The 16,144-nt window shown below is 39.4% G+C and overlaps 1 protein-coding gene across 4 annotated transcripts in view; it reads left to right on the top strand.

Moving 5' to 3' along the window:
• The window catches only part of grin2ba (glutamate receptor, ionotropic, N-methyl D-aspartate 2B, genome duplicate a), a 156,873-nt gene that overhangs the window by 121,035 nt on the left and 19,694 nt on the right, over positions 1 to 16,144 (top strand). For all 4 annotated transcript variants that reach the window (XM_020705462.3, XM_020705461.3, XM_004071951.4 and 1 more), the window contains exons 10-15: positions 69 to 240; positions 3,802 to 3,955; positions 5,257 to 5,382; positions 8,778 to 9,007; positions 9,120 to 9,280; positions 10,350 to 10,537. In XM_020705462.3, the coding sequence (XP_020561121.1) occupies positions 69 to 240; positions 3,802 to 3,955; positions 5,257 to 5,382; positions 8,778 to 9,007; positions 9,120 to 9,280; positions 10,350 to 10,537 (1,031 nt within the window). The remainder of the gene's footprint in view (positions 1 to 68; positions 241 to 3,801; positions 3,956 to 5,256; positions 5,383 to 8,777; positions 9,008 to 9,119; positions 9,281 to 10,349; positions 10,538 to 16,144) is intronic.

Genomic DNA, 16,144 nt, shown 5'->3' with positions numbered 1-16,144 from the left:
TTTTAAAGTGAAACGTATTTACTCCCTTTTCACAAAAAACAAACAAAAAAATGTCTCTTTTTATACAGTAATGAGACAAAAGAGTCTGGGATCTACATCAAGCGCTGCTGTAAGGGCTTCTGCATTGACATTCTGAAAAAAATTGCCAAGCAGGTTAAATTTACATACGACCTTTACCTGGTCACCAACGGAAAACACGGCAAGAAAGTCAACGGAACCTGGAACGGCATGGTGGGAGAGGTGAGCGGATGGTGTTTCTTTGTGTTTGCCTCTCTGTGCTGCCTGTTTGCATTGATGCAGCCCGTCATCTGTGTTGTCCATGTGGTGATGCTGGCCTTCCACTGACAACAGTCAGTCCGTGCTAATCTGCCAGGTTTCACAGTTCATCAAATAAAAGCCTGTTTGTGTCTCTGAAAGTCATGCAAATGTACATTTTATGAATGATGCTTCTGAAATGTGTGAGTCAAGCCAGCAAATAAAAGCTGTACCTAAATCTCACTTTGTCAGTCAAAAGTGACTCAAAGTGTTTCTTCTAGCTCATGTTTGACCTTGTGTGTCATATAGAGGGGTGGGTCGAGTCAAAATTATTATTATTATTGATGAATTAGCATATTTTGTTTTAAAACCTCAACCACGTAATACCCACTAAATCAAATATTTGACAGAAAAATGTGTTTTTAGGTAATTAAGATGTTTATAAAAATCTGTGTGGAAAAAAAAAAAAATTAATTGCATATCGATCCCATCAATTATGAGACGTTGGGTGATTTGCTTTATTTATTTCTTACAATGTTAGTTTAAGATACAATATATATATATATATATATATATATATATATATATATATATATATATATATATATATATATATATATATATATATATATATGTGTGTGTGTGTGTTTGTATTTACATGGTGTCTCAAATTTAATTCACACATTTTTTATCACAGAGGAACTGTAAGATAGTGGTCTCAGAAATGCACAAGTTGAATATGACACGTTTCAATGTTTGAATTTCAATTTGAAATCCAGTCTGTATTTGAGAAGGCTTTAGCTGCCTCTTCACAATAATCCAAAGAAGGTTGCAGGAATTGCAGAAAAGTACAGAACATTTCCTTCGGTGTTAGAACTGGATAATTAAATAAACCAAGTCCATTTTCTATTCATCCATTTTTTTTAAACCTGCTTGGTCCCATTAGGGGTCTATGGGTCACTAAAGCCTACTCAGCTAATCTTTAGTTTCCAATCCACCGCAGGGCTTTTAGTCTTCTATTTCCTTTCATTAGATTTAGCTCTTGTCAGACAAGTGGAGGTTAAAGGTGTTGATGGGTCGCATCCGACAGGTTTGTTTGATTAGCAACGCCCACAGATTTTCTGAGCAAGACCACTCCAGCAATAAAATATTCAGTTAAACAAAAACTTTAATTCACTCTTGTTTGACAAAAGAAAAATCAAACCAATCACAAAATAAAATATTATAGTGAAGATATAAAAGTACTATAAAAGTACTGCTTGTAACTCCAGGGAGCTGTTTATGAGAAGTGATCAACTTCAGATGAGCTTTTTGGAAAAACTGATTGCAGAGATCGAGATGTTTCTGTAAGTTGTGAATGAAACCAGAAACATACCTGACAGAAACTAAACTAGTTCACAAAGTAAACTTGTAAAGGACAAAAGGAAATATAAACTAAGACAACTTTATAAAAGATCGAAACCAGAAAAAAGTCAAACCAAAGCAAAACTGTAAAACATTTATAAAGAGACACCTCTGTGTTTTCAAAACTACAGCTTGTTTCCTAAAGCCTTTAGGCTTTCAGCCCAGTAACACTACCTTTACACAAAGCCACCTTCTGGACAGTGTTTTTGTCCTCTGAATTATGGGCTTTTGTGTCATCTTTGTGTCCAAACACCTTAACAGTTCTGTCAGATGGGTAAAGCATCTTTTCTCCCGGGTGTCTATAACTCACTCAGATGCAACAATTCCCTCTAAGGCGTTTCTGAACCAACGTTGGCCTCAAAGCCAGGCTGTGCTTGACTTTGTGCTTCAGCCTCTGACAGTCAGCTGCGCCTCTGCTCGCTAATTTTGTCTCCTTGTTAATGAGGGAACAAAAATCGATACCCGAGCCCGCTGTAAAAGGTCCCAGACTGCAAACACGGCGAGCGCCTCTTCGTGTGGATGGTATCATCGTGTGCAGAACTGTGAGCAGGGAGAAGCTTTGCCATTCAGTTTACATTCATCTGACTCACTCCTTACGTAAAGGTGCGACAGCCAGCATCTTTAGCAGGCATTGAGCTGTAAATGCGGTCATCAGATAGAGACTTTCACCCTGACTAAAAGCAGGGCAATGCTTCCTGTCGGCCTCACCTCCACAGATGAACAGTCATTAGAAAGAAGAAGCTGCGTTCCTATCCGGCTCCTGGAGACAAGAAACATTCACACACCGATAATTACAAAGTATGTGGGCAAAAATCCAAAAAGCTTGCATTTAAAGCCCTCTTCATCCATAGTTTCATTAAATTCTGACATGTGGTGCACTTCGCAAAGGTGACCTATGCCTCTCCTGCTGGCAGGAACCCCGAAAACTCCAATCCATTTCAAACTGTTAATGCGCAAGTCGCTGTTCTACTACAAGCAAGCTCCCTGAAAGCCTTTTATACAATTTGTCACAGTTTGAAAAGACAAAAGATCAGAAAGAAAGGAAGAAAATGCTCTTTTCAGTCAGATTTCCATGGACTGCGCAGACTTGCGCTGCCCCTCACATGCCTAATCTAAAAACATCAGAGGCAACACACTTGATTACACAAATTCAGAGTCGCACAAACGCACCAGCCAAGACGCACACAAGCCAGCGCAGATCCCTCGCTCAATCATTCTGAATAACACCCACATGGGTCACTTTCATAACACAGAGAGAACAAGACGTAGGAGGGAAATGCAGAGAGCGAATGGAGAGAGGGGAAGTGAATGCGCTGCTGGATGCACTTGTTCTCCTCCCCAGGAGAGAAGCACATTCATGCACACACAGACAACATGCACATCTGCGCGCTGGTGGAATAAAAATGACGGAAAAGTTAGAAACACATGGTGTCAAACATCTAGATCCTTTAAAAAATTGCAGACAATGCACAAAACCTATGCGGGTTATTATGATTATCCCGGTTTAGGTAGGAAACAAAAGCTCCTTTTGCTTATGTCTGTTTCCTTTTCCCCTTCTGTGACTCACTCCTGCCTCAAAGGGCAGCTCTCAGACGGAGCTTTGACTCAGACACACACACCTTACAAAGTGACAAAGACAGCAGAGACAGCCTCAAACCGCCTTCCCCCGGTGCTTTAAAGCTGTAACATTTGGGGCTAAATTTACAACCTGTGCAGGGTTATGGAAGGGGGGGGGGGCAGGTAGAGAAAGGCATTGGGCCGGCTATTTCAGGGAGCTGTGGCCCACTGTGGTAACCCACTTTTCTCCTCGCTCCCTTCATCTTTCTCCCTCTTTCTGTCCCCTGGCGAGCAACACGAGTGTCCACTCAGAGTGTGTGGAAAGTGTTTAGGCCTTCAGTCTTTCACAGCTTTTTTGGCCTTACTTTCCGCTTTTTTCATATAAATCTACTTCCTGTCATGTTAGCTTATTTCCTAAAGTACATTTTTGACAGCTAACAGATGGAGCGCCTGTGTCTCCTGCATGCAACACGCCAGTGTTTGATAGATTTGCTTTTAAATGCTGGTGCGATCCTTATGGATGCTTGACAGATGTCAGAAACAGATAACTGCACTTTCACTTCTATGTTTTTTTTTCTCTCATAGGTAGTGTTAAAAAATGCCCACATGGCTGTTGGGTCCTTGACCATCAACGAGGAACGCTCCGAAGTCATCGACTTTTCCGTCCCTTTCATCGAGACAGGAATTAGCGTCATGGTTTCCCGGAGTAATGGCACCGTTTCACCATCAGCCTTCTTAGGTGCGAAATCTGCAGCTACATGAGGCAAAAGTGGGAAAGCTGTGTCAAAAGATGACATGCATGTAGCCACTGGGTCTAAGAAATAAAGCCAAGGGAGAGCAAAAAGGCCAAAAAAAAAGAAATCTGTGTTGTTTGTTTCATTGCTAGGTCCCCACCTCCAGTTCCCGGACTTAAAGAAAACCAAGAAATGTCAAAAGTTGCGATGCCTCAAATGACTAGTGAAGGATGGTTTTAAACATAGAGCATTTCTCCATTGACTTCAATGTAAAAAATTTTAACTTTACACCAAAATGAATCTTATTTACCGCTTGTCACTAAAACTTTGTCTATGTTTAACTCTTATTTTACGCCATGTTTAGGGTCAAAACAGAACAAAACCAAACAAATGGAAATTGTTTAACTGTTGAATATAATGGAGTTTCCTCCCAGAATGCTAAACAGCTGGGAGCAGTGATAGATCCATTTCCTCACTACTTAATAGACTTTATAAGCCATTTACCATTTTGTAGAGCTTTCAGGATCTACAATTCCAAAATCCAAGTCCCTAAAAATGTCCCATAAGTATCAGAAAAACTAGTGTGCATCAATGCTCACTGGATTCCTCACTATGCACTGTATCAGAGTGATTCGTCAAAAAATGTATCTGAATTTGTTTTTCATGAATCATCCAAGTTTTCATCTTCAGAACCCAGTGGATTCATAAAAAATCTTTGAAAAATGTTTATGAGGTTTTTTACTTCGGCAAATGGGTGACGTCATATTTAGTGTTTTAAAAAAAAGCAGTGAGTGTGTGTGTGAATTGTGTTAAACTCCAGGGTACAGCATAGTCCCACACTGTGTAGTCTTTTAGGGGTTAGTGAGGGAATTTGGACATAGCCCATATCTTTAGAGTCTTTCATGATTTCATCCAGTTTTACTTCATTAGATTTTGACCTCAAAGTGGACTTATCAAGTTAGAAAAACTTGCAGTGCTTTGGCACTTCAAGGACTTGCAATAAAATGTCAGATAATGTGGCAAACTGCTTATTTTCTCTCCTTCCACTCTTTGTGTTTCTGCCCTCTTACATTTCCCACTCCTACTCTTTTGCTCTGCTGCTTCAATCCTCTTTTCAATCTGGTGCACCACATTTGCATCTCTTGCCTTCTCTTGCTTCATTTTGCCTTTCTCTCTGCCGCCTGCACTCCCGTAAAACTCTGCCTCCCTTTTTTCTCTAACCTAACCATTAACTCCTCCCCTCTGCACCCCCCCCTTCTCCCCATCTGTCTCCATCTCCTGTCTTACCCCCTCTCCCACTCCACAGAGCCGTTCAGCGCTGACGTCTGGGTGATGATGTTTGTCATGCTGCTGCTGGTGTCAGCTATGGCCGTGTTTATATTCGAGTACTTCAGCCCTGTGGGCTACAACCGCTGCCTGGCTGACGGCAAAGGTGAGAAACCCGCAACTCTGGGCACAGAAGCAGACATGGAACCTGCTGGGGGGTTTCACTTGTTTTAGACGTGACTAAACCTGCGCTTTTCCTGCTTGTCTCTAAGTCCTGTTACCTTCTAAACCTCTCACTCAGTTTGGCCAAAATACACCCAATACTAGAATTCACTTCTAAATTTATCGTCAGTGTTGAGTAAATTTCCTTAAAAAAGTAATTGATTACTTTACCTTAGTTACTGGACGTAATTGTAATTAAATGACTTTACTCATGTGGCAAACTGCTTATTTTCTCACGTTATAAGAGACCTCACCACATACACTCTGTTTAAATTTCACCTAAACAACTGGTTCATATCACAACATGTCCACACTGAACTGTATGAATGCCTGCCCCTTCTTTGTCAGATCTGTCACCTTTGTGTCTTTTATCTTTGTTTTTATGTTTCTCACTGTGTGCATGTTTTTATTTCAAATGATTGTCTACTGTACATGTATATTTTCTATTGATGTAATTAATTGATGCTTTGAGGTTTTTAGGTTGAGAATTTAACACCTGTCTGGGGACTACAAATGAAAAATATCCTTTAAATAAATGAATAAATAAAATAAATAAATAAGTCAAAAATTACTTATTTTAAAAAGTAATGCACTACTCGTTACTTCACTGTTTTCCCACTCGTACAAACTTTGTGAAAAATGACACAAAAAAAATAACATGTGGTCTATGCCACTGTTCAAAGTGGGATGCAAAAAAAAGTCATTTTAAGTCTGATACTGAGTCATTCTTAGTAATAAATGCATCAAAGTAAAATCCACAAAATAAAAACATGGAGGCTACACAAGGCCACACTACGTTTTTTTCCACCAACTCGTGAATTTCAACAAATGAACATGTACATAAAAATGTCCATTACAATTGCATTACATTCAAACCATTCATTTGCCAAAGAGTAATGTGTTTTTACTTATCGTTAGTAAAACAGTGCTGTATCTCATCAACACAATTTTCTCAAATTTTGTGTCTGAGAGGCTGATTTTCCTTTGGGTCAGAACAAACTGAAAAAACTGAAAAGCCTTTCAACTGGTGACCTTGATGGTGTTGGAGTGTTGAACTGCCAAGAGATGTCCTTGATTCTAGGGATCTCTCTAAGAATGTCCATGTCCATTGATTTTAGGTATTTAATTACCTCTGTCTCAGCAGTGTATGCGGTTTGCTCCTCCACCTCAAAAGCAAAAAAGTCATTCTGGCTGGAGGGGCCAGGTCCCTGCTCTGCTGGGCTCACCTGCTGCTCCTCAGGGATGCGAGCCCGGCAGTCTAAAATGAGAAATGTCCTCGCAGCATCTCTCTTTGTTTCATCTTTGAGCCATCTGACCTTGAATTTAGGCAATGTGACAGCAGCAGAGAGGGCCTGTTTGCTGTCTAAGATGGCTGAAAATCTTTCTTTGATTGCCTGTAATGAGACAAGACATGAGTCAGACATGCAACAACATATTTCACTAGTTGCCAATCTGACAAATGTGTTGTGACTATAAATATCAGGCTTATATTTAATATGCACGTTCAGTGTATTTACCTGTATAATAGGATCACCTATGCTAGCTGTCATGCAGGAGAGGCGAACAATTTGGACATAAGAATCTCCAGTGTTGGTAGGAGAATGCCATGAAAGCAGTTTTTTTCTCATTGTAGTATATCCAATGCCAGCCAGTGGTTTCAGCACTGAGCAGTATTCTTTCAGGAACTGATACGCTCGCTCAGTGAGACCTTGGATATCCAGTGTAACCCTTGTGCTATCCTAGGCACTTTAACGTTGGGAGTTGGGTCATCTAGACCCACTAGACTAGCCAGCCTGCTTGGGGCTCTTGAACTTTATGATATTTTTCTTATTTTCATTGAGACAATAATAAAACAAAAGTCCCCTTATGTTATTCTTGTTTTTATTTTGACCCCCTCTTGTTAATGCAGGACAGCAAACCTTCAAACTTGGTCAGAGAGAGAACACATTTCATGCACCTAGGTGCATAACAGCTAACAGGACTTTAAATTGAATTTTAAATACCTGCGGCCGACAACAAAATCCAGCCTTGGACGCAGCATGGTGCCATCTTCTCTTTTCCCCCTCCTGAGCTTGTGCACGCTGAACGGGGCAGATCAGGGAGCTTGACATCACAACGGCTCATTAATTTAAACAGAGTGTCTGTTTGATTGACAAATTCTCAGAAAATGAAATGATTCCTTATTACTTTTGTTGTCTTTCATAAGAAAAATGCCATTTAGAGATACCAATTAATCAATGAAGCATGTTTTTGGACTGTAGAAGGAAGCCGGAGTCCCCGGAAAAAAACCCACATATACAGAATGGACCCAGCCGGGATTTGAACCAGGCCCTTCTCGCTGTGAGGCGAGAGCTCTAACCATTAAGCGGAGTCACTTTAAATTTTTAAGCTACTCATTCACCAAATTCCAACTTCTGTTTTGTCAGAACAATGACAACAAAAAGAAAAAAACATTCTTTGAAAGTCTATAAATTGAGGCTCCAAATGCACTCTGGATTACCACAGGTAATTTGTTTCTTCAGACAAGAGAGCTTTTGATGAGTAATGCTCCAACCCGTCATTTGTCCCATGCAATCAAGAGCAAGCACAGGCACTTTTGTGGATGACGCTTTCTCTGCGGAAACAGTGCTCTGTAATGCACAGGGAGTCAACCGCACAAGAACTAACAGACACCATGGGCCATTTGCACACACAGTTGAGTCTTTGTTCTGTGCTCTTGTCTTTTTCTTTAAATTTTAGCTCCAGCAAACCTCCAGTCATGCTTTCTTTAAACCGTACAAGTCATTTGCACTCATTTCTATGTCTACCAAAATCACATGTGAGCTCTGACAGCAGTAGAGCAGTTTTGTCTTCGACCTTACGCTGGAAAAGATGAGGCAAACGCATAGAAAAGAAAGAAAATCAATGTCTCCCACAACTCCATCTCTGACGTGTCTATATATAGACAATAGCTATCTTTTTTCATTTTTCTCATCCTACATCACCTTCCAGAGAAGACGCACTCCTCCCTAAAGCGCTGTTCTCTTCCATGTTTCCTATTTTTCCCTAATATAGTGGGAGTTTAGTTTCATTAAAAAAAGAACAAACTGAGGTTTGCAGTCAGAAGATTGAATGTGATAAAGTATCCATGGCTAAGTAGCACCATTTTTGATTCATTTAAGCAACTTTCTGACAAACTTCATAAAGGATCATTTGGCTTGGGAAAGTCTGTTTGTTGATGACCCAAAGCAGGACCCAACAATCCACGCCCACATACCCACTCCGTACCCACACAAGCGAAGGCACTGTTAGCTCCAGTAAACTCCAATCCTGACTCATTTCTGCCATGTTTCCTTTCAGAGCCTCACGGTCCATCTTTCACCATTGGTAAAGCGATCTGGCTGCTGTGGGGTCTAGTCTTCAACAATTCTGTGCCGGTCCAAAACCCCAAAGGCACCACCAGTAAAATCATGGTGTCGGTGTGGGCCTTCTTTGCTGTGATTTTCCTGGCCTCCTACACTGCCAACCTGGCTGCCTTCATGATCCAAGAGGAGTATGTGGACCAGGTCACTGGTTTGTCAGACAAAAAGGTAAGGTGGAGGGTGTGTGTGTGTGTGTGGGGGGGGGGTCTGGTCAGTACATTTGTCGTTCTGAAAATTCACGTCAAAGCGTTTACCCGTCTTTTTTGTCTGTTCTCTGCAGTTCCAGAGTCCCAATGACTTTTCACCCCCATTTCGCTTTGGTACAGTTCCCAATGGCAGTACGGAGAGAAACATCAGGAACAACTATCCAGAAATGCATTCCTACATGACCAAGTTTCATCAGAGGAATGTGAATGAAGCTTTGCAGAGCCTGAAGGCTGGGTAAAGACCTTTGCAGTAACATTTCCTTTGGTTTTGTAGCTTTTTACGTAGCCTGTATGGGTTAGGGAATGTCTTCAGGCCTGTCCAACACAGAGGAACAACTGAAAGCTCTGTGCTGGTGTTAACAAGTGCTTCACTGATTCAGCTCCAGAGCTTTTAAAAAACTCCTACGTGTTCACACAACTGCAGTCATTCAATACATAATTTTATGTCTGAATATTCAACCTGCCAGGTGATAGATTTATAGTTTAGTCATTCGATTACTGCATGGATATATATTCAGTGGGGATCAAAAGTTTAGGCACCCCAACTAAAAGGTTATATTATTGTGCATAAAGAAGCCATGGACACATCAGATCACAACCAACCCAACTACTGCTGTGCACAGGTGGGCTCCACCCTGGACAGGTCACCAGACTGTTACAAGGCACATAAATATCATAAACTTTCTTTTTCAATACATCGTATATCAGGATTAAAAAGGAAAAAACTTCCACAAATCCAAACTCTTAAAGGTGAGAGGAAAGAGACAAAAACAGTGTTACTCTCTCATAGAACACAAGTTTCTCGTCACAACAATGACTCCTTCATTAGCAGATAACGAGGTTTAAAGTGATGGGGGGGAAGAAAATACATTATAGACACCCCCAGAGCAAAAGCAGCAGAACAGAAGCCAACATAGCTCCTCACAAGTCCGCGCTTTGGTCGTGTTTTTTTTGAAACACGAGGTATAAAAATAAAGCGTACAGAAAATAAGGGAATAAAAACAATCAGTGGAGCCCCTTGTTTGTGCTTTAATCTGTACAAACATATTGCAGCTGATTAACCCTAATAGTACTTTCACTCCTCCTCTTCAGTTTTTATCAGGTGTTTCTTTCCACCGGTCTGTGTGCCAGCTTCAGCCTCTGCCAAACCAAGTGGAAGTCTATTACTCTTATCAGCGGCTTAGTGCTATTTAGCAGGTTAATTGGAATGTTGTGGCCACGATGTTTGACTTCTGAAAGTTAATTAATTGGAACCTATCTATGCCTCTCTCTTCCTCCTTCTCTCTCTCACCCCTATTCTGTAGCAAATTAGATGCATTCATTTACGATGCAGCCGTACTGAACTACATGGCTGGCAGGGACGAGGGCTGCAAGCTGGTGACCATTGGCAGCGGCTACATCTTTGCCACTACGGGATACGGCATCGCCATCCAGAAGGAGTCGCTCTGGAAGAGACACGTGGACCTGGCCATTCTGCAGCTGTTTGGAGACGGTGAGAGACTACCGAGATGTTTCTTCCAGTGTGTGGAGACCAATGGGTTAATGTAGGGGACTCTGTCATGCCAAAGTAGGGTGGCCCTGAAATCCAAAATACAATAACAAATCACTCAATGCAAAAAATAAATGTATTAAAGATCACAATGAAAAAAGCAAAACAAATAATAAAAAAAACATTACATTTTAGAAAAAAAAAATCCAAAAACCAAAATACGATTCAAAGAAATGGTAAAAAAAGGAAACTTTCGGAAAACAAAAGTAATTTCCAGAAACAGTAGGTCATCACTGATTGGATGATGTCATTTGATTTTTTACCTTTGAGTTAGACATCAGAGTTTTTTTTTCCAAATGTGTTGTCAATGTCTGCATACTAATAAAAATGTGATGATTAGTATAGAGCAAACCCAGTATTGCTTTATGACAATTAACTTTCACTTGAAGTGATGGACAAATGTCATCATCTAACCATCGATGTCCCACAGTACCTTCTTTTTCCGGTTTCTGATTGTGTTTTGCTTTCAACATTTACTTTTGATTTCTGGAAATGTTGTTTCTCAAAACATTTCATTTATATTACATTGATTTTTTTCTAAATTGTGTTTTGATTTTTTTAAATTACATCTTGGTTTCTGACATTTTGTTTTTAAAATTAAAGTATTTTTTTTTAAATAATTTTTTTGCTTTTTTAACTGTTGTAATCGTTAATATGTTTTTACATACATACACTGTACTAAAGGGGTTTCACCAAGTTGCATTGTGTGATTTACACTGATTTTAGTAATAAATTACAAATGTTTTGTTTAATGCAAAGAAACATTCATAATCACGTTGCGTTACAGAAAATTCTAATTATTTCAATTGCTTAAACAGTTTAACTTTGTGTACTAAAACCCCCCAGAAGTCCTTCAATCTGGGTAAAAAGAGGTTCAGCAAGAAAAAACCCTTAAGAAATGCAGTCATAAAGAAGAAAATAAGAAGGCCATTATTAGCACAACAAACCTGGACTACAGCTTTTAGATCCAGAATTATTTACCTCTTCTATGCAATCCGCTAAAAATAAGTAAATATCATAGAAACTTTTAAAAATTAAGTACAATAGACATTTTGGTTTATATCTACCAACACTCAAAAGACCATTCCTGGAAGACCTCTGGCTCTGGAAAAGCAGCCCTTAGCCCATAAGAACCCAGACCCATTTTTTCTTCAAAATAAAATTGTGTATTTGACCCCAAACCAAGTAGGACACAGAATCCATTTCTGAAATGTTTCTGTTACACTGATGTCACCATGGGTTCTTATGGGTAAAAAAGGAAAGGAAGCAAAAACCATGAGAAGAACCTCCAACAGCATATTGATGAACCTATATAAAATAAATTTAATATACAAATGTTTTGTTTACACCTTATTAACAAACTACAATCCAAAATTCTGGGTGAGTTTCGAGTATTGGTAACAGTTAAAGTGTGTTGTTTAACATTTTCCTGCCATTTACAAACTGTAGCATTTAAAAAAAAAATCCCCAAATTTGTCATTATTGACTTACTTTTACTTGTAAATGAAGTCTGTGTGCCGCTTATAATGAAGAAACACATGGATTACCTGTTTGTGGACCTGTTCCTTTTCTTTCTTCAGTTTTAAAAGTGTCTGTCTAACTGGAGATCACGGTCAGTGACGTGTCTAAACAAATTGTCAACAATATTTCAACAATAAATTCGCAACTTTTTTACCAAAGCAACGTTGAAAACCCACAAGTAATAGAATAGACATGTCTGAAAATGAATGTATTATTTTTCTTTTTAATTAAAAAAGTAGAATTTCAATTTTTATTTCTTTAGTTATTTATTTATTAAGCTACATTTTCACCTGACTTCACATCACTGCTGTGTTAGTCTAAGAGCAAAATTTGTGTTCAGAAGACTGTTTTTCCCCTGAAAAACTGCACGAATCAACAAAACTCAGATCGCATCATGTTCTCCCTTAACCAAGCATGTAAACAAAACAAATCTTTTTCTGTATTTGCCAAATTGTCCATGTGCCTGGACTTAATGACATTTGTTTTTAGTTTATTGTACATCTTATAGCCCCGAGCATCTATCATTACTTAATTTTTATGAAAGCAGTATCCTTTAATATCAAGTTAACACAATGATGGGGATTTTATTATAATTTGTTGAAGCAATAATCTAATCTGTAAAAATTAGAGCTTGGTAGTAATAATATCCATTTATCCTCCAGGAATTCATTTAAGGAATTCATTTTCCAAGATGTATATGAAAATTTGGGGGGTTTTTGCCTCTCAGCTGACTCTAAGAACCTCCATGTCTGCTGCTGCCAGGGTGTCATCTGCACCCACGTATGCCACGCCAGCACGTCTCATTGATGGCGTGAAGTTTTTAATGATTTCTTAGTTTTGGTTTCTGTACATCTTTCATGCAGATATTTGGGAACAAAAAGGTTAAAAAAATGTTACATTTCCAAAAAAAGAGTTGTAAGCTTGAAAACTGACAAAGAAGAAGAAAAAAACTAGACCATTATGGTGTTCTTTTGTTTTGCCTTTAGAGTAGATGTGTTGTATTGGGATCGTATTAACGAATCACTAAATGCAAAAACATTTTTAAAAATCAAAGTTAAAAAAGCAAAATAAAACATCAGAATCCAAAATGTAATTAAAACAAAATAAAAAAATAAAATAAAATAAAAATAAAAAAATAAACAAATTAAATGTTATGTAAAAACACAAAACAGTTCTTTTTCTGTAATTTTGGGTTGATTTTTACAACGTGACGTTTTTCTTCTTATTTGTTTTCCTTGTCATGATTTTATATGTTTTTGCATCGAGGGATTTGTTGGTGTGATTTGCACTTCAGGGCTATCGTAGATATTTAATAACTAGATGCTGACCAAATAAATAAAATTATACTTGAAGTTTATTCGCCACCTTGACAATGTTCCTAAAATGGGTGATTGGGCAGAGCAAAGTAGCGTAAAAGTTTTTCTGCCCCTAAAAGAGCTCAAGTTTAAATTCTAATAAACCTTCTAATACGAAAGCTCATGTCTAGTCATGCAGGAGTAACTTCTGCCTTGTTTCAGGCTGTGCACACCATTTCTGCAGAACAATACAACAACATTTTGATCTGAAAAGCTCAGCAACAATTCAGGCTTCCGCGTTCGAAACTCTCACATTCATGTGTAGCTTTGCAAGTTTCTACAACCGTTTCCAGGCTCTATGCAACATTCACCAGATTTGCACCGCATCAACATTTCCTTCCAAGCCCCTTCCAACTGTAGATGTAGTATTGGATAGCAACAATCCAGTGTGAAGAACCATGGACTAAATGCGCGTTTAGCCCATTCTTGAACGGCTCCATTGTTGGGACTCTCCTCTATAGAAGGCTGTCCGAGCTTTGAGAAGTTTGTGCTTTTGAGATCCACATTTGAGCTCTTCCTGCTGGAATGACTGTCTGATTGAGTGGCAAATAAACTGAACTGTGTTCCAAACATCAATGCAGTGCCTTTGGTTGAGCAGGTCAGCCAATGATCAAAGGGTCGGAGGTTCGATCCCCGCTCCCCCTAGTCAACTGCAGTTGTGTCCCTGGGCAAGAAATTTCACCCTCCTTGCCTCCAGTGCAGCTACATTGGTGTGCGAATGCGTATGAATGTCCCAGTGATGGTCAGAGGGGCTGTAGGTGCTAACTGGCAGCCACGCCTCCCTCAGCCTGCCCCTGGACACCTGTGGCTACAACAGTAGCTTACCATCACCAAATATGAATGAGGACTGAATGAATGATTGACACATTGTAAGCGCTTTGAATGTCCGGAAAAGCGCAGATAAATCAAATCCATTATTAGTATTATTTTATATAAAATTTTACATGAGTTATGATTTTCAATCTCTTCATTATAAACAGATTTAGATGCTGCAGAGTTGCTGTTCAGTTGCTGTTCAGCATCACATCTTAATGGAGCTTGCAAGCTACAATAGACGTGTGTGTGTCAAGGTTTCTGTGTGTTTTGTAGTGAGCATCTTTGGACGTGGTCCATCTTGTTTTGAGCACCCTGAACCAAGAGCCTTCCGGGAGCCTCGTATAGTGCGTCCCAGTTAGGATGCCAGCATAGCTCCTGGTGTTTTTGTGTGTTTGCTCGCACATGTGAATATAGGTCAGCCCTTTGAAAAAAGGAGTATCCGTGACTACGAAAGTATTCAGATTATAGTTATTTATGAAGCAGGTTTACCTTTGTCAATCCATAATCTACCAAGACACTCCTCTGTGTTGTTGCTAACTCACTGATAATCAATTTGATTAGCTTAGTGTTTAGAATCATAAACTTCTACATGGATGTCCATTTCCACACGGGTTGCCTTGGATTAAAAACAATTGAGGCAGACCTGTCTAAAGCCTCTCAGGATTTCAATGTCACTTTGCCCTGGCTCTCCATTCACCCCACTCCTGGTGGCCTATAAAACTGATGGAGCTTAAGTAGCTCTGTAAGAAACATGAAGGGAGTTAGAATAGATTCAAAATGAGCTGAGCAGAAAAGATGTCTCAACTTTCCTGAAAATTTAACTTAACTTCAATTCTTCATAATCGCTGTTACCAGAAAGGTTTTACCTTAATCCTGTCTCATGCTTTTCTTAAGCCTTTCAGAGTAAACTATATCCATGTATATGATAATTAGGGATGCAACGGTACACTAAAATCTTAATTCGGTTCGGTTCAGAATTTCATAGGGCTCGATTTGATACATTTTCGGGATTTTTTCGGTACAAAAAAGGCAGAAAAAAAATTCTTGCGAAATGCATTTATTGGTTTTATATAACAATAATAAAATTAACCTATGTAGGTGATCTGCTATATAAAATAATAAAACTATTAGCTATCAGGAACCAAAAACTTTGGATACTTAACACTGGCCTGAAAAAAACAACATATTACCTTGCACATTTTTTTTCTTGTAGACCGATTTTTACAATCGGGTGATGCCGTTTTAAGTGCGTTAACAGATTAGATGTGTCATCTGTGGCATATGCTATCTTCGTGTAACAATAAAATGTCAAGACACAGCATATGACTTATTTAATTGTCTTTTCCTTTCATCCAAACAAAGCCAAAGTGTTCCCACACATGAGAGCGTGAGGAGATGGGGGGGTTCCTCCATCTCTGGCCTCGCGTCCACATGATACTGTTGACATGCTTACTGTCACCTCCGTCACCCAATATCTGTTGAACCTCCTGCAATGAGGTTTTTGATCGTGGTCGGAAAACGCAGGGGAGATCACTTCTCCGTTTGGACCCTCAGAGCCTCCAGAGCAGGTTGATAAAAGAACCAGTCCCCGTTCTTTTAGAGGAAACCGTTTTTCTTACTGTTCCGTCGAACTGAGCAGCACACTCTGAACGTGCGCTCACACACACACTCTTGCGCTCCCACGCTCTGCCCCCCCTCCTTTCTACAGGCTTGCGAGCGCAGACACCATTGTTCTCGGCGGAAACTCGCAGTTAACATTAGTTCCGCCTCAACGCAAAGTTAATACATTTTGGGGGGGGGGGGATTAATAAACAAAAAAAAAACAACAAACCAAAATGGTACAAAAGTGATCCGAACC

Source organism: Oryzias latipes, chromosome 8, assembly GCF_053564925.1.
Source record: "Oryzias latipes strain Hd-rR chromosome 8, Olatipes_Hd-rR_3.1".
NCBI lineage: Eukaryota > Metazoa > Chordata > Actinopteri > Beloniformes > Adrianichthyidae > Oryzias > Oryzias latipes.
Note: the sequence above shows the minus strand (reverse complement) of the source record. Positions and strands in the feature narration are given on the sequence as shown.